Source organism: Equus caballus, chromosome 4, assembly GCF_041296265.1.
Source record: "Equus caballus isolate H_3958 breed thoroughbred chromosome 4, TB-T2T, whole genome shotgun sequence".
NCBI lineage: Eukaryota > Metazoa > Chordata > Mammalia > Perissodactyla > Equidae > Equus > Equus caballus.
The window spans coordinates 50,907,490-50,933,548 of NC_091687.1; the positions used below are offsets into that span (position 1 = coordinate 50,907,490).

Consider the following 26,059-nt stretch of genomic DNA (forward strand, 5'->3'; position numbering starts at 1 on the left):
CCATACATCTTGACAGGAACGAGCCATTTTTCACTGAGTTTAGTGGCCTTGAGAGTATCTGACAAGACTTTTGCTGGCAATGCTATGACTGGAAGGAAATCTAAGAGCATCTTAGTGTTTAGGACTAAATGTCCGTGTTGACAAGTTCAGGGGGAAAAGTGGACAAAAGACAGATATATATTTCTTTCTGATCAAAATTTATCCAGAATTTGGGACTGGTTCATAGATCTCGATCATAATTAATATGAAAAACCTAAATAACAGTAAACTAAGAATTATGTATAGATACACTAAAACTGATAAAAGTAGATAAACACAAGCCTGGCATAAAGATGTATCAAATTGAATTTCTTCCTCATCCAACAAGTACGTATTTGTGCTAGTGAAGTAGCAGAGAATAAAGTAGCTTCTTTAACAAGAAAATGATTGAGAAAAATATTTCTCACTCCAGTATTACAAAAAAGGAATTTGATAAAGAAAAGGTTACTGATAAGTATAAGTATGTAGGTCCATATAATACTTATTTCCTATTTTCCCAATACACAGGTAAAGGCATATAATCTTCTTTTAAAATCAGAGAGCCCAACAACCATTTTGGATTCAGTTTTTCAGCTTTAAAACAAGAGAGTTGATAGCGTTAATGTACAAGCTCTCTTCAAGCTGCCATTTTGGGATTTTCATGAATATTTCCTGCTGCTTTGGGAATTCCACCAATACTACTACTATGACTACTACTACTACTACTACTACTACTACTGCTTCTGCTGCTGCTACTACTGTCTCAACAGCCCAAGTGGTTCTTCTCCCCAGTGAGGAAAATACGCCATGTCTGAAACATTTCTGAGTTTAAAAGCTGCACGTAAGCAACATGCAAATAAATACTGTTGTCAGAAATCTCTCTCAAATTCTGGATAAATGAGAAAAATCTTCATGGCAGGAAAATGCAAGAACTGTAGCCTAGGTGAGAATTGGAATAGTTCCCAAATACTAAGAACTTCCATCTTACACTCCCACAGCTATTTGCTCAAATAAGTTCACGGACTATCTTCCTTGGGACAAACCTCTATTAGAAGGTTCTCTTGGTCTCACTCAATCTATCAATATAAGAAGAATTTTTAAACAAGATCAATGTTCTGTACGAAGAACATTCTTTGTTAGTGATGAAGATTTTCTTTTTTTCTTCAAGAGTAGTAACAGTCTTGAAACCTTTACAAGGGGGCTGAGTACTGGCTCTTAGGGAAGGGAGAAGGTCCCCACAGACTAAAGTAAGTATGAGCTGGGAACCCGAGCTACGTAATTTCAGTCATCACGTGTGTTGGTTATTTGATTATTTTGTGCCGTAAGTTTATCTCTATATAAAATGGGAATAATATCAAGTTATTTCAGAGTATTTGTGCTAAATAGAGATTACTGAGAAATGTATTGTGAGATATGAGTATCAAATGATATTTATTAGAGAGCCCTAATCTGATAATTGACACTTAGCTCTAAAGTTACATAAATGCAAACAGCTTTCCACTATCCCTCAAAGAAAAAAGAAACACAGGAAAATAAAGCAGATATTTGCATTAGATTTCAAACAACTTGAGCCACCTGTCCATGAATATGTTAAAAAAAAATATCTTCTAAATACCCAAGAAGCTATTCATTCAATGCAATTCAATATTCACTGAATACCTATAACATGTAAATTACAAAGATAAGTAGGACATGATCCATCCTCTACAAGCCAAGTGAAATAGTATTAAAATGGAGATGTATATAAAGCATTTATGGGCACTTAGAAGTCATTAATTCTGAATAAGATAATCAAGGAATAAATAACATCTGAACTGAATCTTAAAAATGAGTATGATCTCAAAAAACAAAGTAAGTCAATATTCTGTATATATATTAATTACCATTAGAGTACACAATTTTTATAAAGCTGTAAGATATTCTTCTAAATACCCCATCACAGGAATTTAGGCCTAGGCTACAGAGGTGTGAACACAGACAGTGACAGTCATCCACTGGGAAATTCAGTGGCCACACCTTTGAGCAGAGTGCTTTTTGTGGAAATAAACATAAAATTAAAAAAAAGAAAAACCCTCAGCACATTTCCTTCAGAATGTAATAGATCAGCATCCGAATACACAATGATTATGCATATCCACTGACCCCTATACAATTTCACATCCCTTGACATGAGATGAAAAAGATTTTATTTATCAATTACATGCACCTAGGAATATAAGTTCCATGAGAACAGGGTTTATTTTTCCTGTTTGTCCACCACTGTATTATCAGTGCCTCCGCAGAGTGATGCACATAATAGGCTCAAAATGTACTTGTTGAATGAATAAACTTTAAGAATCTTAAAAACCTACTTAGCATCCCCAATAAAAGCATACAACTGTAGATATATGTATCAATAAATAAGTTAAACTAAAATCTCATTAGTAAAATAAGAATTGTTACATTGTTCACATTTTTTATTCATATTTTAAATCATAAAAATGAAGATAATGTATATGGCTCACATTTGCAAGAATACAAGCATTTCAATTTCGCAAGCAGAACTATGAATAGAAGATTCCCCTACAATAAGACATAAATAAAGGAACAATCACAATTCAAGCCTCTTCTACGGGATCTAAAAAACACTCCTAACAGGACTGTAAAGCCAAAAACTAGGAGTAACCATGAAACAACCTTGAATGGTTTAACAATGTGGCATCTAAAGCAAAATGACCGTCCTTGCTAAACCTTAGATTTATATAAGATTCAGAGATTGCAGACAAAACCATTACATAAAAGTACTTTTTCTTATCTTAAAGTTTAATCAGACATTGTATAAACAGGATTTTTAACCTAGCCATTCCTGATATATTGTCAATAGTTGAGTTCTTGAGTTAACATCACCGTCAGCTACTGTCAAATGCAAGTAGTGCTTGTTGGGGTATAATTCATTAGCTTTAAAAAAGCAACCACATCAACCAACCATTTTTATTTAGTGAGACACCGCACAAACTCTCATTAGGAGAAAATTCAATAACAGACACAAGCAAATATGCACTGCGCATCTTAAGTAGATGTTCAATGTTATAAAAGGGAAAAAAGTGGAGAAAATGATAAAAATAAAAGCCCCCAAAACATTAAACACCTAAGAAATATACTTGTATGGAATAAAAGTTGACACGTACTAGTTTAGCTCAGATTATTTCTTCTTTATAGCTGATTTCATGAAATTTACATGTTCTATGAAATGGTGGCTCCCAAAGTACACCTATTTTCATGACTGCTTTGGCCTTATTTGAAAGACTAATAAATGTTGTGTTTGCTCTTTTTTATTCATCACTATACAAAAGTGTATATGTATATATTAAAAATACTAGAACAAAGAATATAATATTTGGTTCTATAAATAATTTCCCACCCTCATCCTTTACCTAAATTTTCCAACAAATACAGTTTGGCTCTCAGACTAATAAGTCCACTTGCTGTGTAACAATATACTTATTTTATACTGAGTCAACTTCAACCAAAGATGGCACAGATTACTTTTCTCAAAATAATTTGTTACTAATTATAGGCAGGGTGAGTGGAAAGTATTTGTTGACATACTTCCTTTGAGTATGCCTCTGAAGTCAATTTCTAGGATAATTTGTTACACTAAAGGCAAAATTAAAGAGGATAAATAAAATAGGAAAGAAAAAGCTAAAAACTTGGGTTGAGATATATAATTTTAGTTTTCAGCTTAATGGAAAAACAAACACCAGTTTTGTGGGGTTGGTATTTTTTTTTTTTTTTTGGCTTTTCACTTTAGCATTAAATCTGAACTATCTACCTTAAGAAGAATAAACTGGTAAAACCAAAAGTTTTGAAAAGGATCTACAAGAGCAGATTTATTAAAACTGATGCAATTTTCTAGCTATAATTATATAGTCATTTATAAAAATTTCTATTTACACATTATTTTCCTATTAATTATGTCTTTTCCTAAAGTCCACTTTTAAATTCAGGCGAGCAGTCACTATATCTTTTCTTCTTTTCCCTGAGTGTGGAAAAAGTGTCGTTGAATTATAATGTGGCCTGGGGCTGAGAAATTATTTATTTCCTTGTCATTTTCCAGATAAGTAAATAAAGGTTAACTGACATGTCCAAGGTGTATGATTTAGATTTTGTTTCTTCTATTGAACTTGATGGATTCCTTTAAGGTTATCTAAAACAAAATTTCTTGCAAGATGTAGCTTTTTCTCCCACTGGATTTCTGTTTTGATTTGAAAAATATACTCCTTGTGAAATAAATAAGCATCAAACTAAAATGTTTGTTTTGCTAAAAAGGTGGCTGCCAGACTCTAAACCATGACAGGCATAGGGCATATATTCACCCGCAATGGAAGAGCAGACCACCTGATGACAAGAACCCTTCCTGGATGCACCTGCAACAGGGTGGGCTACCAATGCTTAGTTCTCTCTGATCAACATTAGGAAGATTTAAAATTTACTAGGTATCTTTCTAAACTAGAATGATTCAAGAATGACAGGGTTCTACAATCAGCAAAGACTTTCTTATAGTAAAAGTAAGAGAAAATAAGTAGAAAATAGTCTTCAGAATTGGAAAATACAAACAGTCAGCCCTCTGCATTTGCAGGTTCAACCAATGGTGTATAGAAAGGCCTATAACGGTTGCATCTGTACTGAATGTGTACAATTTTTTTCTTGTCATTATTCCTTAAACAATATGAAAACTATTTACATAGAATTTACATTGTATTACATATTATAGGTAATCTAGAGATGATTTAAAGTATATACGAGGGTGTGTATAGGTTATACGCAAATCCTATTCCATTTTATGTAAGAGACATGAGCATCCTCGGATTTTGCCATCTGTGCGAGGGTCCTGGAAACAATCTCCTCATGGATACCAAGGGGATATTCTTGATAAAAATTAAGAAACTATTTTAACAATATAAATTTTATACAGACTTTATTTTTAATTTCCTAGTATATTTAAATAATAAAATGATAATATATTACCTATTTAAAAATTTTCAGAAATTGTATCTATTATATAATGAATTGTATACGTGTATGACTAGCAGAGTCCATCACACAACTTAATTGCAAAAGACTGATCCTGCTGTCTTTGTTCTACAAACAAGCAAATGACAGGTTAGGCAAAAATGTCTAACCTCGTGTTCCATGGAAGACCTGCATCAGAATTATCCACAGCTCATTAGAAATTTGGGGGCCTCATTTCAGATCTAAAAAGTCAAACTCTCACAGGATAGTGAATATGAAGCTGCATTTGAACAAGCTCCCGAAAGGATTCTTCTTCAGACTCAAGTGTGACTCAGACTCCTGGGCTGGACTGATGTAAAATGACATAGCTGATTACTTTCAGTAAAATAAAACTTATCCAAAACTTATCCAAAACACTTACCTATCTGCATAGGGCAACAGACAAAATCTAAAACTGATCAATCAAGAATTTGTGGCACAAGCATATTATTTAGCATGTGGGACAACTAAAAAGGAAAAGAAAGATGACTGCTTCCAGAGAATAGGACTGTGTGGAATAGAAAACGATCTTATTTCTGTTTTTTTCCTACTCTATGAATATACTGCTTTGATAAAATATTTAAACGGTGAAAGGAAAAAAGCAAAAGACAAAAAACAAAGCAACAAACCCAAACAATCCAAACAACAACAACAAAATACACAAAGTAAACTTAAAGCCTTCAAGAATAGCTATTGCTTCGATCTCAGGCGGACTCTCTCACGTGAGGAAGGCGGGAGACAATTTATCCTTGAAATGGATAGTTTGAATCTGACCACAATCACATGTTGAAATACGCCTCAAAAAAGAATTAAAAGGAAAACAAAACACAGTCACAAACTCACGTTCTCAAATCCCAGAAATGGAATTCCTTTTTGAATATGTGCTCTCCTTCTGGTATAAGCCGTCAGAGAAATGAAAAAACAAGTTCTTCCCGGCCAGTCATATCCAAAAATTTAATCAGGCAAGAAAGGCTTCAAAATTAGTAATAAAACGTAAAGTTTTATAAAGTACTCACTGTAGGTGTAGAAAGAAACAGAATGCAGAAGGTAGCTTAGCAGAAAAGAGGAAAATTAAGAAATGCAAACCATAAGTGGAACTTTCCGATTCAGGGCAAGTACGTTAATATAAAAGAAATTACTCAGTCAAAGTCTGCATAGACCTATCTGACTTCAGTTTTCTAAGAAGCATATTTGTAACAGTAATCTGTTAAGGGATGTTCCCCCACTTCGCTGCACAAAAAAGAGACCCAAACTGCTATTCTTTTACAGAATGATTCTTAAGAAAACGAAGCATAGCTATGACTTTTATTTACTTGAACAAAGTGTCACCCACATAACAGTAGTTTTAAACAGTAGAGTCCCCCCACACCAGCCTGTCTTGATTATTTTCAGATGGATCACTAGTATTGTATCACAAATTTCAGTTAAAGTCTAGAAATTTGCAAACTTTTTATATTTACTTTCATAAATATATCAGAAGAGTCCAGGTTATTATTCTTTTAATGACATCATCCTAATTGTCCTGCATTCCATTGTTCTTTCTGGAGTGTAAGAGAAAGGAGCAGCGTTACAAGGATCTATCCTGCTGGGAATTTTGCATACCCTGACTATCCCCCTGGGAATGTTCTGGGAGACGGTGAAATGTAAATGTGAACATCAGCTATCCTGTGAGTCACCATAGAGGAAACAGTGAAAGGAACTCATGTAACCAAATGAAACAAATTTCTTAGAAAAATCACTTTAACTTTATAGTGAAGAAATGAGAGGTGGTCGATTTTTTAAAAATTAGTGATATAACTAAATTTAAAGTTTAGGATTTAAGATTATTGAATAAAAATTTAAAACACCTGCTTTACAAAAATTCAGTTTATATACAAATTCAGATCTACTTTGGAAAGATAAGTTTCATCTATGTTCCAAATTCTCTTCAAATTGTCTTTTCTGAAGAGATGTAATTCTACTTCCTCTGGACTGAAGCATATGTATCCTAAAGTAATTCTTTCCTTTTTTTTTTTTTCAGCAAGTATCTTGAGTTCTGAGAAGATTTGTGTCTAAGAAATAAAGAATTTGTTAGAGCCATGTCATTGTTTCTCTTAGCCTTCATTCATTTCCTAGGATGAGTTTGTAGGGAGTTTTCTGTTTATTTGTTTTCATTTGTTGTTAATGCCTTATTCGTGCCTCAAAAGTCAGCATCCGTCAAAAGTTGGCAAGCCACAGTGTAACATCATTAGATTCCAGATCTCCAATTGAAATATTTTGTAAATTAAAAATAAAGAATGCTCAGGAATATTTGTAGAGAGTACCCAAGTGTTACGGTTTAATTTCATTTTTCACAATTTTTGAATGCTTTGTTCACATCTCTTCTATGTATATGTTTACATGTTACAGTCAAACGTATGTTCTGTAATCCAGTGTTGAGCAGAATTTTGCTATTCATTCTCCTAACCTACATTTACAAAGGGCTAAAGCACTAAAAGCAAAAACAGAAGCATTTTATTTGATTGAAGAATGTAAGGAAATCTGATTATTCACGTCTGAAAAACTAACCCATAGAATTTATAGACGGGCCACACAACAGGGATAGACTTTATTTCTATTCCTGGCGTAGGATCCCTCTGCCCCACTAGGAATCAAACATTTGTAAAAGGCGTTGAAGAGATAATATAACTTTCATTTCCAATATACGATAACCTTCCCCATCTAGAAATCCTCCTCAGAATTTAGTCCCTATGCTCTAATTTTATGCTCCCTCTTTTTAAAATCATTTCCCTCTTGTTTCATCCTCAACGAAGACTGAAATTAGCTGGTCACCATTATCTGAACAATAGTCTTTTCTGTCAGTGAAAACGTGAAATAAAGCACACCTTCACTTTCTTTTTATTAGACTATTTCAGAGTTATTTTTACCTTTTTTTTATAGATTTCCTTTATAATGAGGTGTTTTATTCACGAGTCCCAGAGCCATATTTGTTAAACTGTAAATATTCACTAACTGAAGTAAAATAAAATTTCAGCATTCTGAAAATGTTTGGTTAAACGTTCATGGTTTCAGCATGTTTTTCCAGAATGAGACTATATATATCACTTTAAGACATGATCATATGTTTCTACCTTAAGACAGGAATTAGGACTTTGAAAATACTTAGGAGAAAATATGCACTAAGAAGCTGATCATGATTATGACAGTTTTTCTTATTGTGCTTTTACAACATGCAAGGCATACTGAATGTGACATGCTCCTAATCCTCAAGACGTTCACAGTTTTATCAACATGCATCTAAAATATTATAATATAAAACAAGATACAAGATGCTATAGAGTCTAACTCTGCAGGGTAAACATGGCAAAGAAAAGGTCAAGAGAGATTACAATGTGGGGAAGTTTAAGCTGAGTCTGGAGTAGGGAATGCACCAGATTGCAAAGCAAAAGTAAAAAGTTTTAAAGCAAAAGGAGCACACACAAAGGCAAAGAAGCATAAAACAACTTGCTGTTTGGAGAACTGAAAATATTAGAAGGGCTCACTCTCAGAGAGTGGGGAGGAACAGTGTGCTGGGATGGCAAGAGTTAAAACTGAAACAGTAGTGAAGGCCGAGGTATAGAACAATGTTCTACACAGCTAAAGAATTAGGACTTTGTCCTGTAGGAAGTTTAAAGAGAAAATTAACGAGATCAGATGGCTGTGTGTTAATGCCATCGCAGAGAGTGGACTGGAAGGAGAAAAAATAGAAGGCAAGAACACCCATCTAAAGGCTGATTCATAGGTTCAGTCAAGGCAGAACAGGGTGTGAAGTAGGGTAAGCAAAACAGAGATGGAATAGAGGCCATGAAATTAGGCTATTTTTGAAAAGCAGAATCAACAACTTGATAAGCAATTGGAGGTTAATGGTAAAGAACTGGGAGGGATTGAAAAGACATCAAAGTTTTTCAGCTTGGATGGTAAGGCCATCAACCTAGAAAGGCAACAGAATTAAAAGAGAGATGTTGGTTAGGAAAAATAATGATTTCAACATTGGCCTTGCTGAGTGTGAATTGTCTGTACAGCATCACATTGAAGATCGTGGTTCCTGTGTACACGGTGTTTTATACCAACACTCAGCTGAGGGCTGAGGGGGTGAATCCAGAGGTGTCGCATTTTTCTAATTCACACAAAGATCCCAGTGGTGGATCAGGTGAAGATGTCCAGTAGACACGGGCAGAGTGGAGACCCAGGCTAGAGATAAAAACGTAGGAGACATAGCTACACAGAACTGTGCTGACCACTACAGTAGTCAATACCCACGTGTCTATCAAATTTAAAGCCATGATAATTAAAAATGCATTTCTTTAGTCCCATTAGCCACATTTCAAGTGCTCAATGACCAGCGTGGTTAGTGGCTACAGTATCGAATGGTACAGATATACATTATTTCCATCATCACAGAAAGTTCTAAGGGACATGCTGGCATGGTATGTGTAAAACCAGAGGAAAGATTTGGGGACAGAAACTCAGAAAAGAGAAGAAAGGAAGATGAGTGGAGTGAGAAGGAGTAATCAAAGGAGTACAAATAGAAAGGAAAAAATGATACCACTGTGGAGCAAGAGAAGAGAGTTCAAGAAGAAGAAATAGTCAAGAATACAAAAAACTGAAAAGAGGTCAAATAAGAAAAGGAGTAAAAAATTACCTTTAGGTAGTTATTTTACTCAGCATTTGGGATAGTACTGGAATCATTACCAGTTTCTTCAGATGTAAAATGATTCAATGAGACTATTCTCCAGCTCAGATGACAGGTTTAGCTTTTAGAAAGAACTCAAATGCTCCACAGGAAGGGAGGTTGGAAATGTGACCATTCTCTTGCCACATTTTAACAAAGAAGCAAAGGCCTTCCTTAGCCAGCATCCTAGCTATCATCCTTCTAGGAGTTTCTAAGAGTCTCTAAATAAGGTCTATACCATTGCTGAATAAGTTTCTTGAAATATATCTAATAATAATATTCAGACATCAAACAGCACACAAATTTCTCTTTTCAGATCAAAAATCAAACGGAGAGAAGAGCAGTTACCAGCGGCTGGGGCAATGGGAAGTGGGGAGGCATTGTTAGTAAGTGTCAGTATGTGATGATGAGACAGTTCTAGAGATGGATAGTGTTGATGTTTGCACAACAACATAAGTGACACTGAATTGCACACTTAAAAATGGTTAAAAAATTAGGGCTGGCCCGAAAGCATAGTGGTTAAGTTTGTGCGCTCTGCTTCGGCGGCCCAAGGTTCATCTGTTTGGATCCTGGGTGCAGACCTACACACCACTCATCAAACCATGCTGTGGCCACAGGCCACATAGAAGAACTACAAGGACTTACAACTACGTATTGGAGATTTGGGGAGGAAAAAAAGGTTAAAATGGTACATTTTCTGTTGCATATATTTTACCACAATTTAAAAAATTTTTTTAGTGAAGCTAAACAAAAACATGTAACATGGGAGAGAATCTGGAAGAAACTTCTTACAACCCTTGACACCTGGGAAATTTAAGATACCAAACATAAAACTTAAAAACATTGCTCACAAACATCTGTTACGTGAAGTAACATAGGTATTTGTATTAGATTTATGATATTGGGTGTGAAAATAGGGGTTTGGTAAGTTGTAAGATATTAAATATCTCTTGTTGCTGTTGATATTGTCTCCTGTGAAAATGTCAATGGTCTGGAAAAATGAAACAAGTTAGAGCTTTCAATGGTGCTAAGAGAACAAAAATGTATTAGGCCAGTTTCACAATCAAGATGGTATTTATACCTTTTTCTTTACTATTCACACCTCAGGTCAATAGATGCAGTTAGCTGGTAGAATGGTAAAGCATAAATATCAGAAAAAACCCCGAGGCAACCGTGTTTGTACAGGCAAAATGCTCACTCTGCAATTACAGGAGGGCAAGTAGCCCATGAATCACTCCTCACGCATTCTCTGACAGCAGGCCCTGGAGCAAGGCTCAGGGAAAGAAATACTGAAGGGATTCTAAGAGAAGCCAATGGCTACTTCCATTTGTGTTACTGCAACCAGGAAGCAGAAAACGAGGCTAAGAATTAAATCAAAGCAGGTGAAAGTTCATGAAAGTAAAATAATATAAGCCAATGAATGCTTGGTGCAGAATTTTTGTTACACAATAAATAATCTCCTAGGGATTTTAACTACTAACTGTCTCCCATCAGCACCCAGACTTTTCCTTGTGAACATACTGAAAAACTGGAACAAACACTTGCATGATCATGGATCACACACTGTTTCTTCTCCAAGGAAATTAACCAAATACAGAGAACAAGACTACCTTTTAATCAACTCAGTTTTCCTTAGCTACTATTTAGAGCCCTGCTCAGATCATCAGGGATTCTGCTGATGTCACAACCTGACAAATAAAATCACCTCATGATTGTGAGCTAAAGAGGCACGGACACAATGCAAGAACAGACACTGGAAGTGGAACAAACCAAAGAGAAAGAAGGAAAGAAGGAAATCAGAAAGACAAAGGAAAATCAAGCGATGAGTCATACTATACTTACAACTTTCAGCCTGATAGTCTGGCACAAACTGCTCATCATTGTCAGGTACCTGAGCTGAAGAAAAAAAAAATTGAAAAAAAATTAAGAGAGAAACTGCCAAGGCATAAGGAATGTCAAGTAAGATCTTTCAAGTCAGATCTTTTTAGGCTAAGATCAAACCTATTATTATTTGCCAATGAGCTCCTATTTAAAATGGTATTGACAGAGTACTTAGGGGGGAAAACAGAAGCCATCACTGATGTCAACTAGAAAACATATATGTCAGAAATATAACGGTGGCAGTTGTAGTCCCTCTGAATTTCACCTGCCAGGTGAAAATAAAAGAGACATGCAAAATAAAAGAAGCTATGGGATTTCTATTAGCTGTAGTGTTACTTTTTGCAAGAATAGACTAAAAGGTATTCCAATTGACCCACTGCCAATGCTTAAGCAGCCCATTTAAATTGACACAATTCTTTCAAATGATGCAAGCTACCACACACATCCTTCTGCTTTTTAGAAATGTCTGCTTTTGGTATGTTCAGTCTATTACAAATTAGACTACCATAATTAAGAATGTTTGCCCTGCATTTGGCCAAAATATGTGACAAAATTTTTTAAATGAAAGCATTGACATTGATTTTGGTCATTTAATAAAATATTATGTTTCATTGATTATGGTCATGATAAAAATAATAAATGATAAAAATAAACTCCATTTTTTCATGCAAAATATTTTCCTAGTGACTATTCAGCACTAACAAAAAGAATGTCACTATTTCATCAGTCCTAATGTCAGAGGACTTCCCTATTTTTAGTAAAGGAAAAAAATACTGAACAGCCAGGACTTAATGCATTTGGCAGCAATCAAAACACAAGTACGCTTTTTCACTTCTAGAATATTTTCATCGTGGTTGATTGAGACATCAAAATAACCTATTTCGAATTGACAGAATATTACGAAAATAAGTTTCTACACGCACACACAAACATGCACTCACACACATACAAACTATATAACATAGAAGTTAGGTTACTTTTAATTTGGTAAAAATACAGTGTATTATCATCCTAATTAACGTTAGCTATGATCTAATTAGCTAGTATTACTTTATTAGTATTATCTAATACTGAAACTTTTTATCTAATCAAGTCATATTAAAACAAATGTCAATTAATTTTTTAAAAAAGAGTCTATTCTGTATGGGAGATGCTTATTAAAATAATCAGTCTCTATTGAAAAAGTGTTGGGCTGGTAACTGAATGAGTTAAGAACAATTCTACATAAAAAGAAATTCTATACTAAAAATTCCATATATAAAAGGAATACAACATATAGAACATATAAACAAGAAACATATAAAAGTTTCTTTTAATCGGTTTATTTAACAGTATTTTTAAAAATAGAAATTTTGGGCTGAATAAAGTTTATGTTCTATTATGAACAGCAGAACTAATGATAATCTTGCCTATTACCAAAAGATATGCAGTTTGACATTCATTCTAACAACTTTATTCAGTATACCAATACTAAAACTTATTAGAGACAAATTCCATTCTCTGGCACCAAATGAAAGCAAAGAAATTAAGAACTTTTTTTCCAAATTATAACTGATGTCTATTTGATCAGCCTATACCAGAAGAAGAGTTTTTTTTTTCCCTCCATAGTCCACTAACATCTGATACTAGCTATCATGGGTAACTAAAGTCATGCAAACTTCAGATCATAGTTCTATGACATAGAAGCTGTGTAAACTGTGTAACATTATTTACACTCTTTGAACTCCATTTACTCATCTGTTTAATGGTGATAATGCAGGCTTTTTGTGAGCATTAAATGAAATAATCTAAACACAATGCCGGATACTCAAGAAATGTTACTTATTTTCTTCTTTCCAAACCTCCACCACCCACCCATTTTTTTTTCAATTCACACACAAAAAACTACTTCAATCATTACAAAGTAAGTTTAAAATCTTTACTTTCAATGAATTATATTGGAGACTAATAAAAGTAATAGCTAAAATTTGTACATTAGCATTCTCTTAGCTAAAAACACCTTTTTTGCCATTGCAGTCAGCTTGATTTTTCTCACAGACTCACAAATTATTAAGTGGAGGAGTACCCGTTAAAATAAATCTTCATACCAAAAAAAATTACAAAAATGTTTTTAATAAATAACATAGACACTCAAATCCTACACGTTTTTTCCATCATATCCACATGTTTTGGTTTTCCTTCTAAATTAACGGCTAAACAGATATAACTATTGAGATTCAAAATTATCAAGCACAGCAATTACTATGCTTTTAAAAAGCTGGCATTTACAAGAATTTAATAAAAATGTAATACCTCTTTACAGGAACAGTTAAAAATAGCTGGTGAGTAACAAAAATATATTTGTAACTAAATATGCTGGTATGAATGTCCTAAAGATCAGACTTTTTTTTTTCTTACTCTCATAAGACAAAGTTGTAACTCCATGATACGCATCACTCACTGCAGGGAAGGCATAAAAATCACTGATGGATAAGAAACGTGTGTTGGGCTACGTGTGGAAAAAAGGGCAAAACTTTAGAAGCAGAGGAAACCAGAAATTATACCTCACAAATATACACAAATTAGCTGCATACTCACAATTTGTAAAAAAGAATAAGGATAAGAATTGCTATTTCTGTTCTAACTCCTTAACATACTGAATAAATACTTCACACTTATGCCTGAACATATTACAGAATTTTAACAAAAAACATATGACTCACATTTTCACAGAAGCTAATCTTAAGAAACTGAATAGACCAAATGAAGCAGCATGCTACTTAAATAGACAAAGGCTTAAGTCTACTTCTCATTTCAAGTTAGAGTAAAAGGAAAGCAGTTAACGAAAAACACAAGTTGGATCTGGGCAAGGAAAATATGACACAGTATTGCCACACTCGGTTCAGAGATTTCCTTTTTTCCCTCAAGTCCCGGGAATTCTGTGAAGTAGCAAACTGCAGCTGCCTGCAAATTTGTGGCAAGCCATACCAACTCCAAAGTGGAAAATTAACAATAGAGGCCAACCTAAAAAAAACGCTTTTTTACTGCTGTCTATTATAAACTATGCTTGGAATAATCACCTTTGGGGAATGAAAATGTTTCCCCACACTACGTAATTAAAGAGGAAGGGGAAGGAAGAGTAAGAAAGGAGAAGGAGAGAAAGTATATACCCAAAGACCAATAAAAGGCTTTCAAGAAGATTAAGCATGCGGATTTTATTGGTAATGGCTGGAGCGCCTCTATCAGTTCATTGCACATTAATAGACAAGTTGCCATCAAGTCTCAGGACTTCAGCTTTAAAAGGCCAGCATCTGCACTCTCAGCTATCTGCTTCACCTAGATTATTATCCAAAGTTGTTTTTCTCTCCTCTCTTTCTTTTTACTACATAGCAATCCATATCATGAGAAAAACTCATGAAAATACTAATAATGATGTGGACATCACAGAATCACTAACCCTCATTTTCAATTTTAATATACTTTCTTAACTCACATTTCCTGGGAGGTGGGCAATTTTTAAATAGAGTTTGCCTTTATTCTATGCTTCTTTTAAACTTTCAAATAAAATAATAATTATTACTTAAGAAAAGGTGGGTGTTTAAATATTTTCCAAGGTTGGCTGCAGGCAAGTTAAAAGCCCCTTTTTCTTACAAACTAGGCGCCTGTTGAGTTTTCCTTTAAAGCTAGGAAAAAAGTAGAAAAACTACAAATGAAACAAATGTCAAGTATAAAAGGGGTTAATATTTAATTAAAACCAGTTCTATCCACTGTAACAATGACCTGGAGCCAAACAAGGCGGAAGATGTATGAGTCATTCTTTCTGCCCGTGAATGAGACAGCTGATCTCCTCAGCAATTCCTCCAGACAAGCAGGCAGAACTGGAGTTCTGCCTCCATTCACAAAAACACAGTCCAGCATGAGCCATGTGGCCCAACCGCAATCTTTTCATGTCACACCCTTCCAGAGAGCTAAAGCAAGTCAACTTGAACTTACAATATAAACACACCGATTTTATTGCTCTATCTCAAATACAGCTCAGATCCATTAACGTCCACATTTAAATAAATGACAAGTTTACAAAATTAAATCCACATATATTTATATATGTTTAAGCCATCCTGCTTTATAGGAACTTGTTACAGAAACTTGAATGTACAAAACCAAGAAAGGAAGGAAGGAAAAAGGAAGAGGGGAAAGAAACAAGGATGGGAGGATGGAAGAATGGATGGAGGAAGGAAGGAATGAAGGAAGAAAGAGGACAAACCATTAAAGAAAAGCCTTATTTTTCTTGCCTGTTATTCAAATTTTCTTTTTCCTAGGATTATAATAGATTATTGCTGAACTTTGTGGCATTTCACTTTGAATCACAGGGTTAGAAACAAGCTTCTCTGAAGACATTTAAATTTTATTTTAAATAAAAGTAAAACAACAAGAAAATCAACCTTCGCACAGTGGTATTCTGTTTAATCCTGAAACGAAGCTTCAGGCCATGGAACAAAATAATCATGAGGCCACTAAGCCTAGTTTTATACCACATCCGCTTTTAACATTAAAACGATTGTACCAGTGTATAAGCATTAATTAATGCAGAAGTATAAACATATTTAAACATACAAAAAAAAGGGCCTATTTCCTCATGACAGAAACATCTTTAATACTTGATAAAGACATCCTTTCTCTATGCTCTGAAAGAAAGAAAACAGTAAGTTTTAGTCGTCTTTGGTCTCAAATCAGCTTCAATTCCTAACTCTAAACTGATCCATATAGTGACTTGAAAACTTAAGAGTACCTCAGAACTGTTGTTTCTAGCCAAATATTTGCCCCAATGCTACAGAGGTCTGACTTTATTATTAGCGGTATTTTAATTACAACATTGTACACAGGTCAAAGGGAAGAAAGGTACATTATGAAAGTCAAGAAATTACACATTTACTACAACTAAGCTAGAAAAGCTCAGCAATATTTCAGTAACATTGATTAGAACCCTCTGGAAAAACTGTATCTAGGCTACATCAAATTCAAATTTTATTTGGAAGAAACTTTTCTATTTTGCAAATAGACCCTAGATGAAAAGGCATTTATATAATTCCAATGAATATTTAAAAATATAATACATTTACTCTACATATCTTTTATTCAAGTCAAAACAAGAAGTCTTTCATATTTTAGAGTATTTCCTGGCACAGCAAAAAGAGGGGTGATAGACCTCCCTTCCCTCTTACAAAATGACTCTTGCTCAATTCTAAAACATAGTATGGACTTCTGTAATTTAACGCTTAATTCTCAATTCCTTTTTTATGTAAACCACATAAAATAGTGTAGTTTTTAAAGTCTTTATTCCTTACTGCATCATATGAAAAAGAAAAAAATTTCGGAGCACACATCCAATTCACGTTCCATTTTAAAAAGAAACAGTATAATTTTTGAAAAATAAAAATGAGTGCATTATGCCTATTGTGTATCGTGGATGACATTATGTACAGAGAGCGACAACAGCCTATAGTATTTAAGGAACATCATAACAAATGATTTTTAATATAAATTTAGTGTCAGCCACTGAAGTGAATTGAGGAGATACAATATCTCTACTTTTAAGTCAACCTGACTATTATTTGAAGGTCACAGAAAACAAAAGAAAAAATAGCCTGATCTGCATGAGGTAATAACTTTTGGTGTAGAATGGTTGTTCTTGGAGATAAAACTTTGACTCAAGTGTGGTGGCAGCACGAAACCCTGCTACACCACCACTGAAAAATATTTTACCCCGATGGCAGGGAATCACTGTTGACTTTTTTCCTTAGTATTACTGATGAAAGGGAAAAGCAAGAACATCTACACCCACATGCAAAATAAGGTTCGAAAGCTGCTATATATTTACAGTACATACATATGACATTTTTTATTTCTCTTTAAGTTGTGTTGGTAGGTAAGCTTTAATAAGCATCTTTAGAAGAATGCAATCCTTTTTAAACTCAATTTTACATCCTTCTATTTCTGTCCCCCCCACGCTAAAGGGTCCATTTTAACTATGAATTTCTGGGACACCATTCACTAAAGCCCCACTTAAAACAGATTGTTAAGAACAAGATGTTACCACGATGATGATGGGATTGATATTTGAACTCATTATTTCATGGGATCAAATAATTGAAATGGCCTTTCTGTCAGTAGCAATCTAATTCAAAAGACAAAGAATCAATAAAGAACTGTACATAGTAAAATTACAATATAAAGTAGCTATGGCAAAATTTAAAATAGGCACATTCTCTAATTTTTTTTAACTGCTACTGTGGTCACTGAAAACATTACCTTTTCAATTTTCTTCAGAATGAAAAGTGATTATTTTAAATTGTGGTATATATGTTAAAAACTTTTAAATTGCAGTGTTAGTACTCAGAAAGTGATACGAATATAAAGTTCTATTCTTCACAAATATATTTTTGAACCTCGTTTGGAAAGCAATTTTGGGGCAGAACGGCAGTATGTTTTTAGAGAGGACTTTAGCAAATTGAAAATACCGGTTCTCACCCCGCCCTCAAATAGTCCTGCCTTACCTATCCCAATTTCTCCATTGACATAAAACACATTTCATAATCCATAATAATTCAGCTATGACTGATCCTTACATTGCACTTTGGGTCTAATCTATAAAAATTCTTACAGGAAAAAGTAAACATGCTAGGATGTATCATTTTCCAAGTATTTAGGGACTTGGATAATTTTTTAAAAACACGATTTTTACATGACACTTTACAACTACCTTGACTCTCACGTCTAATAAGATTTTTAGATCTGTTTAACTTCCAGTGGGATTCTAACTCATGGGAGAAACTTGGCTAATTGCCAATGATCTTTTTTAAAAGGGTCAAGATGCCTTAAAATTCCATGGTCACTTTCATGGCTACAAAGCGCTTTGAAAAGAAATATGTAAATGGTTCGTAGTCTGCCAATTTGGCAGTGTTTTAATTTCTGGATGTCCAGAATGACATAAATGGACAAATCTAGCTACGAATAAACTAGTGTAATTTTGAGATCTCTTCTTAGCTAATATTGTTCAAGATGTGGGATAAGTCAAGTCAAAAGGCTAATGCAAATAGTATAATTACATATAATTGCTAAAAATAAAAATAAATGTGCAGTCTATTAACAAATAGTAAAAAACAAAAACTCTTCTCACTGTTAGATTTAAAAAATTGTATTAACTTTTGGTTTATATCATGGTAGGATAAATTAATGTAAGTTATTTTGAAAAACGTTTAAATTGTTCCAAATTGCAATCTTATCCATAGTTTGTAAGTAGCAGCCCACCTGCATCTTCAGTAAGACACTCCGAGGACTAATTCCTGAACTTATTTAAGCTTATGAATTCTTTTCTAAGTAAAAGTCCATGTTCCTCCAAATACATCAGTCATTTTCTAGGTTTATTTTATATAAAGTTGAATCTTCAGAACTGATTTACAGGTATGTTAATAATCATGGGTAAGAATATTCAGTGCAGAGTTTTGAAAGATAGACTGGGATAAATTATTCAAATCACTTATCCAAGAGACAAAGGAACAAAACAAGTCAAAAGTAAAAAACTGTGCTGAAACTGATTATAAAATGGTAAGAGTCTGTCACAGATTCCACATTTTAAAATTCCAGGAACAGAGTTGCTATGCACATTCAAAATCTGCCAGCAAGTGCACTGACTTGGAATCAATGAGACTTAAACATCTCAAGAACCAACAAACCTTCCAGAACAATTAAAATAGATATTTTGAGTTATTTTGGAGAAGCGAATAAATTCCCTTAATGTTCTCACAAGCTTCAACTTTGCAAAACTAACAGATGAAAGTTAATGCAAGAACCTCTGTGCAAATTTTTCTTGAAAAAGTTACGTTTGAATACATGGCTTATGTTGCAATAATAAGTAATCTATTGCAATAAGTTTCATTTACAGAGACAAGCAAAATGACCTTTAAATGTAAGAAAAACTTTCATTAATACTTACCTTTCATTAACATACAAATACAATCACCCTTTCAAAGGGCTACTAGGAAATCTATTTAACTGAAGATTCATAAAGATTGCAAAAGCTCTTTGGAGAACTAGAATATCACCAAAACAAAGAAACTTATTTTACATGCTAACAGCAACTTGATCAACTGCAAGCAAGACCACCGATAAAATGCAGCAGTCTGCCTCAAAGTAGAATAGCCACACTTGGGTTCCATTTAAAGAGACCCTCTCTCTTCTTTTAACCATCTTAAAAATCTGTTCCAAAAATTGCATGTTTCCCATACAATATAAAGACAGAAATAACACAGTTATACTTAGTGCTTAAATATCTATAATTTTCTCTTTGTGTTTCCCACAAAACACATCACAGGATAAAATTAATATTTCACATTTATTATGACAAATAGAAAAGAAAAATTTCAAACTACGGACGCGAAGAAAAATCTCTCAACATTAGGCAGTTCTCAAGCTGTATAAAGCTGTACTGAAGCAATATCTCATTGTTCCAAAATAAAGTTTCACACAATAAAAGGTACAATAGATTGCAACACAAAATTTTATCAAATAGTAATCAAAAATCAAAGTAATGCCCTCTAAATGTCTCCTTGCCGTAGTAAATAAATTCTAAAACAAGTGACATAATAGCAAAAATCAATTTCAACAAACATCACATAACAGTAACAAATAAAAAACATTTTTAAAATTCTCAAAGCCCCCAAAGATTTATTTTAAAGCCACAGATTTCCTAAGTATTGGATACACACCTAACGTTCTGTGTTGTGAACAAGGTGGAAAGAAGACACTTGCACTTAAATCTTGAAGCATCCCGTCCTGATGAACCCAGAGAAACTAATTTCTGCCATCAGAAAAGTCCTCCACCAGAACACCAAATAATGATATGCGCTGCTCTAAAGGAAACAGCAAGCCGGGTTCTGGCTCTAGGAGGTCTCTCGAGGTACAATAATATAAACCTGATCAATTGCAATTAAAATCTGAACAGAGGCTTAGAACTTGAAGTCTTGGTGCATTAGTTCTTGCCAAAAGCAGATGTGATTGTGAGCTGGAAGCAATTTCTCCTGGTAATTTGTGATGACACTGGGTAGTGCAGCCCCACATTCCCCAAAGACAAACTCATCAGCGGCTCTAATGTATGCATGACACATGAGGTGGCTCTTTTAGAGCTCAATTAATTGGGCTGAACATTAAGACAGCAAGTTCAGGACTTTTTTTTTCCCTTCTAGAGTTGCTTTCCCCCTCCTTTTAAAGCAATTTTTTTTTTGCCTTACCTTCTGCAAGCCATGTTTCCTGTAATTGACTTAGATCTTGAAAGAGTTCTAAAAAACAAGTCAAAGACATAAACAAAAGATTTGCAAAGCTTTAGGCTTCATTAAATGGAAATGTTTGTCATGAAATTGGTATTAAATATCAATTTAATTTGGGGAGGGAGTCAACATAAAAAGAAAGAGGATTCATAACTTAAATATCTCACTGATCCTGCCCATTTTGATGGCTATTAAGCAACACTTCTTTAAGAAATTCTTTTAGTCGACTAAATAATAAAGTCATTATCTTTTTTCTCCCCCCTTTTAACAAATACCTTAATAAATAAACTCAAGGACACCAAACACACATACACTAGGATTCACAAAAAGGCTGAGGTGAAGGTGTGTCTTTCCACGGAAATCTTTCTTAAATATATTCAACTCTTGCTAAAATAGTAGTAGGGGAAAAATTTTAAAGACCGGAAAATATTTTATATATATCTTCTGAATCTGATGTAAAAGATGTAACAGGATATGGTGTAATTCTCCAAATACTATATGTTTTCAGGTTCAATGCTTCCAAACTAAAAGGGACAGCTTTTAAATATAAGATTTTAGAGGAAAATTTCTACTATAGGTAGACAAAAGCTTTACAAAGGTCAGAGAGATAATTCCCTGGTACCTGTTTCTTATCAAGTCCAAAACTGTGTGTTTTGTCATAGCGGGGAGGGAGAGGGGTATCCAGTTAAGTATGAAGATTTGAGGAAGTTTCAGAATTCAATATACCTAATCTAAAGGGCAAACTGAGCTTTGATAATTAAATCTAAGTATATTAAGTTTATTGTGAATGTTCCCATATGGCTGGAATAATTTATAATACATTGACCTCCTACCAACAGTTCATAAAAAGAATCTGCAACTTAATTTCCCAAATAGGTATTATAATTACTAATTAGGCCTTAATTATGATTCAGTGAACACTTTAAGGCCTGTAAACAAAACATTATGATCTCACAATGGAGTCATCAAAATCATCCATGAAAATTTTGATAATAGTATATGGTTTTAGTGTCAGGGGGATGGGAAATCAAACAATCACTTATATTGTTTAACTTCTAATAAAGTAGAAAGGAGAAATTAAGCAGTGTACATAGCTGCTTATTTGTTCCACTGTGTTGGATATTTTTAAATTGTTACCTTAGTGTATGCGATTAGTTATATGCCATATGGACATGGGTATTTAAACACAAAAGAATGATTAAAAGAAGGATGTCAACTGTTAAGTTTTTATTTCCTCCTTTCATTAGTTTGTGACAGGGCCATAAAATATCCTCCAATGCAAATCATCACGTTATGTTAAGTGCTCCAAGTAAAAGTCTTACTTAAATGCAGTAATTTGAAAGTTTATCATTTTTAACCTAAGACTGAAGTGCTCCTCTTCTCTATGAGGGTGGAGAGTATAGGTAAAGAGGGGGTATTCAGCCCCAAATCAAACCTCACCTTCTGAATCATGAGCCAGATCTCTGTTAATGAATTTTCTTTTCCTGACATTTGTTGGTTTCTCGTTACAATTTCTCCCACGCTGATTCTACAAAGGGAAAGATAAAATCCTTTAGAAAAATGTAAACCTCAGATGTCACACACAAAAAACACATGCACACATAGTCTACTGAACCCTCTCTCTAAATAGAAAAATCAAACTCAAGAGTATAAACGCTAATATTCATTTTCTGCCTTTATTTGACAGTGAAAGCTTATGCTGAGAACTCAACAGCCAGGGAGAGTTGCTTGCCAGTGCCGATCATAACACACTACTATTTATCAGACATATACTCATGGTATCTCAGCATCAAAACAACATTAAGCAATTGCACTTAAAGTCGTTTTTAGGCTGGATCAAAGCTAGTGATCAAATTAAAATACAGTGAATTTTATTCTCTGATAACCCCCCCCCAAAAACAAAAGGAGAGTGGTGAAATAAAAAACAGAAGAGAGAAAATGAGAGAAAAAGATAAAGAAACAAAAACAGCCCATGTAAACAAAAAGTGTCAGCATTTGTCTCAACTTCATTCTTTTCAATGTGGCAGACAAACCCAGCCAAAAACTTTGAGTGCAGCAGCTGCTGCTGCCCTCCATCTCCTCTTGCACTCATCTTGGGCACTTTAATCAGAAAAAGGGGTCTTAAAAACAAAACTATGCCTTATCCAAATCACTGAAAGGTAAGCTCATTTTGAAGATTGGGCTTCTAGAAGCAGAGTCGCCCTACAGTGGCAACAAAGCAGATAAAGTATCTGCAATCCCAACCCCCTTGCCCCCCTCCCTTCTCATTCTCTCCCTCCCCCCCCACCCCCCCGTCGGAGTCAAGTTTATAAACAGCAACTTTCGAACTGATCACTCACATTGGTGACCATGTAAGGCACTTGCTGGTCATAAAATCCATCCATTCTGCCGCTCTTCGCAAATCCCAGCTCAGTGTTTTATATTTTGAGCATTTAGCTGGAGATTTCCTCGGGATCTGGACTTCTATCAACCTAGAGGGGAACAAGATGGCTTTTAGGCTAAAAAAAAAAAAATTCATGAATGAAGCTCTTGAATTTGCATAGCTAATTACCCTCCGACGGTCCCATTCACAAAAATAACCCTCCCTACACCGCCTCCTTCACCTGGATCCAAAGAGAGCCAAGAGAGTTCACAATTTACATATTTTCGGCAGTAGCAAAAATCCGAACAAGAGGCGATGTATTTATTTACACTCTCGATGTTTCCCTGCGCGGTCGATGTACCCCGGGCAGCTCTGATTCGCAAACGTGTGCAAAACTAGCAATGGCGATCAACGAGACTTGCTTTGCACCTAACGGGACTAAAGAGACGGAGACACCTCTTTCATAAGGATAGTTTTTGCACCCCGCAACCATGCAATTATCTGGAGAGACACAAAAAGTTGTTGGAAAGACCCACCTGAAGGCCACGCTAGGCGAACGGCTGCAAAAAATTCCCTCTAAATTTAATAAAAACATTAATTATTGCCCAGCACTTCCCCCTTGGAAGCCGAAAGCGCCTCTGACAGAGCTCAATTCGGTGGTTTTTCCTCTACTTCTCCTCCAGGGGCCTCCAATCCAAACTGATGGATCGCTGCCTCCCATTGGCTCCGCGTCTCTTTCACAAGATCAGATTTCGGGCTGTCAATCAGGCGGCTTGCTGCCCCTTCTCCTGGATCTTCCGCGCCCCTCTACCCAAAGCGGGTGCTCCACCGGCTGGCGCAGGGTCCACAGCCTGCAAACGCCACGGAAGAAATCGACTGCCTTCCCAACCCGCTGCTTATTGTTAAGGCGCCCGGGGACTCTGAAGCCATGTGTATCGAGTCGCCAGTTCTCCTTACTGGTGTGTTTGGTCACTACTGGGCTGATTTCCTAAAGCACTTTTGCTCGGCTCAGGTATATACCCTGAAGTGCGATCCACTAAGCCTGTGCCTCCTTACTCCCCCTCCTCCCCTCCCTTAAGATCTGCAGCCCCCCTACTTTTAACCGAAGGGGCACACCTCGCTCTGTTGCCTCGTTCCCAACGACCTTTTGGCCCAAGTTCTCTTCTCGTTTTGCAACACCCACCACCACCATTATGGTTTATCAAAAACATTTTTTTTTGACGACCATCCTCAAGTAAAACAAGACCTTATCTTTCATGGGACAGTAAAATAAAAAATCCATGGGGGAAGCACCTGGGAGAAGCAGAGGAATTCCTTGTAAGGAGGGTTTGCGTTGGAAGGGAAAACGGAGGACTACAGAGCGATTTAGGTGAGGAAAAGTAACAAAATCAAATTTGTCTCACATGTACACTGGGACAACGTGCTTCCAGTCCACTGTGGAGGTGGGGAGGAGCAGGGAGGGAATGGAGTGGCTCGGATATCCTAGGGACCCGCAGGCTTCTCGAGCTTTTGTTATGTATACACGGAGGTAGAGGGTGTCTCTTACTGTACTTGACGCTTTCACTTCCTCTCCAGCTTTTAAACAGCCAGAGCCGGAGTTGGGGGCGAGTGGTGACGGGGCTCGGGTTTCAAGGACAATGACCAGGACGTTAAAAAGTGAGGGCTGCAACTCTGAAAGCACTTGCCCTGTCCTCCTATGGGGCTTGCAGCTCTAGTCTCTTAAGAAGACTCGGCTTAACAGGGGATGGGAGGCCTCGGGGATGGGACCAGGGACTCAGTGGTGTTGAAATTGACTGGTGACGACCAATGCTAGAGACCAAAGGACGTTTCCGGCAGCTGTTCCACCCGTTGGGAAACGTGCCGCAGTTCTCGATTTCTGTTTGAAAGTTTCCTTCCTTAAATGGAACGTTATGTAGACGCAGGAGTGTGAACGCACAACACTCAGTTCAGGATCCATGTAAGGAACGAGGAGGGGAAAGATCTGTATCAAAAACAATTTTTTTTAATGTATAAAAAAACATGACTGGGGAAACGCTCAATAACTGTGGACAGCAAGGACACACACTGTACATTCCCTGAAACTTGTAAATCAGAGTAGCTGGTGCTAACACACGCACCTACAAGCATTTTGAGCGGGAACTGCACTTTAACCCTGGCCAGGGAGGGGTTCCGAGTGCAGCCTGGACCTGGCGGCGAGGATTGTGAGGTTTTGGATACTTTCTGAGGGTGCAATCAGGCGGCAACCCAATAACAAGGGTGTCCCGCCGCACAGCACTCCCCGGATAACCCAGCCCCTGTAATCTGAGCAACAGTTTCCAAAGACCTTCTCTGCAGCCGGAGCCTGACGGGTATCCAGGGTAACCGGGAGGGGGCGGAGCTTCGGGTTAGGCCCCCGCGAGGTTCTCGCCGCAGCCAATAACGAACCGTGTATTCCCAGCCCATTGTTGTTTACTGCTGACCCCGCAGCGCTCCGCTAGGAGATTGGCCGTTTGGGGAAGGGGGCGGAGCCTCTCCCGCCCTGCAGCCACCTTTCGGCTCCATTCACAAAATTCCGGCTTTCTTGATCACGTGGTTGGGGGCGTGGAGGGGCAGGGGAAATGACACAACAAAGGCCCAAGTTTCCCAAACCACAAAACTTTTTTCTGCCTCGCTACCTCCTCTATGTCCCGTCCCTAAACAAATACTAGAAGACGAGGAAAAGGAGCCTTGGGTCTGGGAGCAACAACCAGAGGGAGAGAAAAAAGTTCGAAATGAAAGGAAGGCTCACAGGGGGAT

The 26,059-nt window shown here is 35.9% G+C and overlaps 1 protein-coding gene across 6 annotated transcripts in view; it reads right to left on the reverse strand.

Moving 5' to 3' along the window:
- Positions 1–25,166, reverse strand: part of ETV1 (ETS variant transcription factor 1) — a 90,340-nt gene extending 65,174 nt beyond the window's left edge. Inside the window, exons 1-6 of one of the 6 annotated variants that reach the window (XM_005609238.4) lie at positions 23,821–24,274; positions 23,526–23,722; positions 23,262–23,393; positions 22,363–22,450; positions 20,887–20,934; positions 11,582–11,635 (exon numbers count right to left, since the gene is read on the reverse strand). In XM_005609238.4, coding sequence (XP_005609295.1) covers positions 11,582–11,635; positions 20,887–20,934; positions 22,363–22,450; positions 23,262–23,306 — 235 coding nt within the window. In that variant the 5' untranslated portion in view covers positions 23,307–23,393; positions 23,526–23,722; positions 23,821–24,274. Of the gene's footprint in view, positions 1–11,581; positions 11,636–20,364; positions 20,560–20,886; positions 20,935–22,362; positions 22,451–22,927; positions 23,037–23,061; positions 23,125–23,261; positions 23,394–23,525; positions 23,723–23,820; positions 24,275–24,687 lie in introns of those variants that run through there. The other 5 variants (XM_003364807.5, XM_014739179.3, XM_070264564.1 and 2 more) reach the window with 5 other exon arrangements.
- Positions 25,167–26,059: the final 893 nt, after the last annotated feature.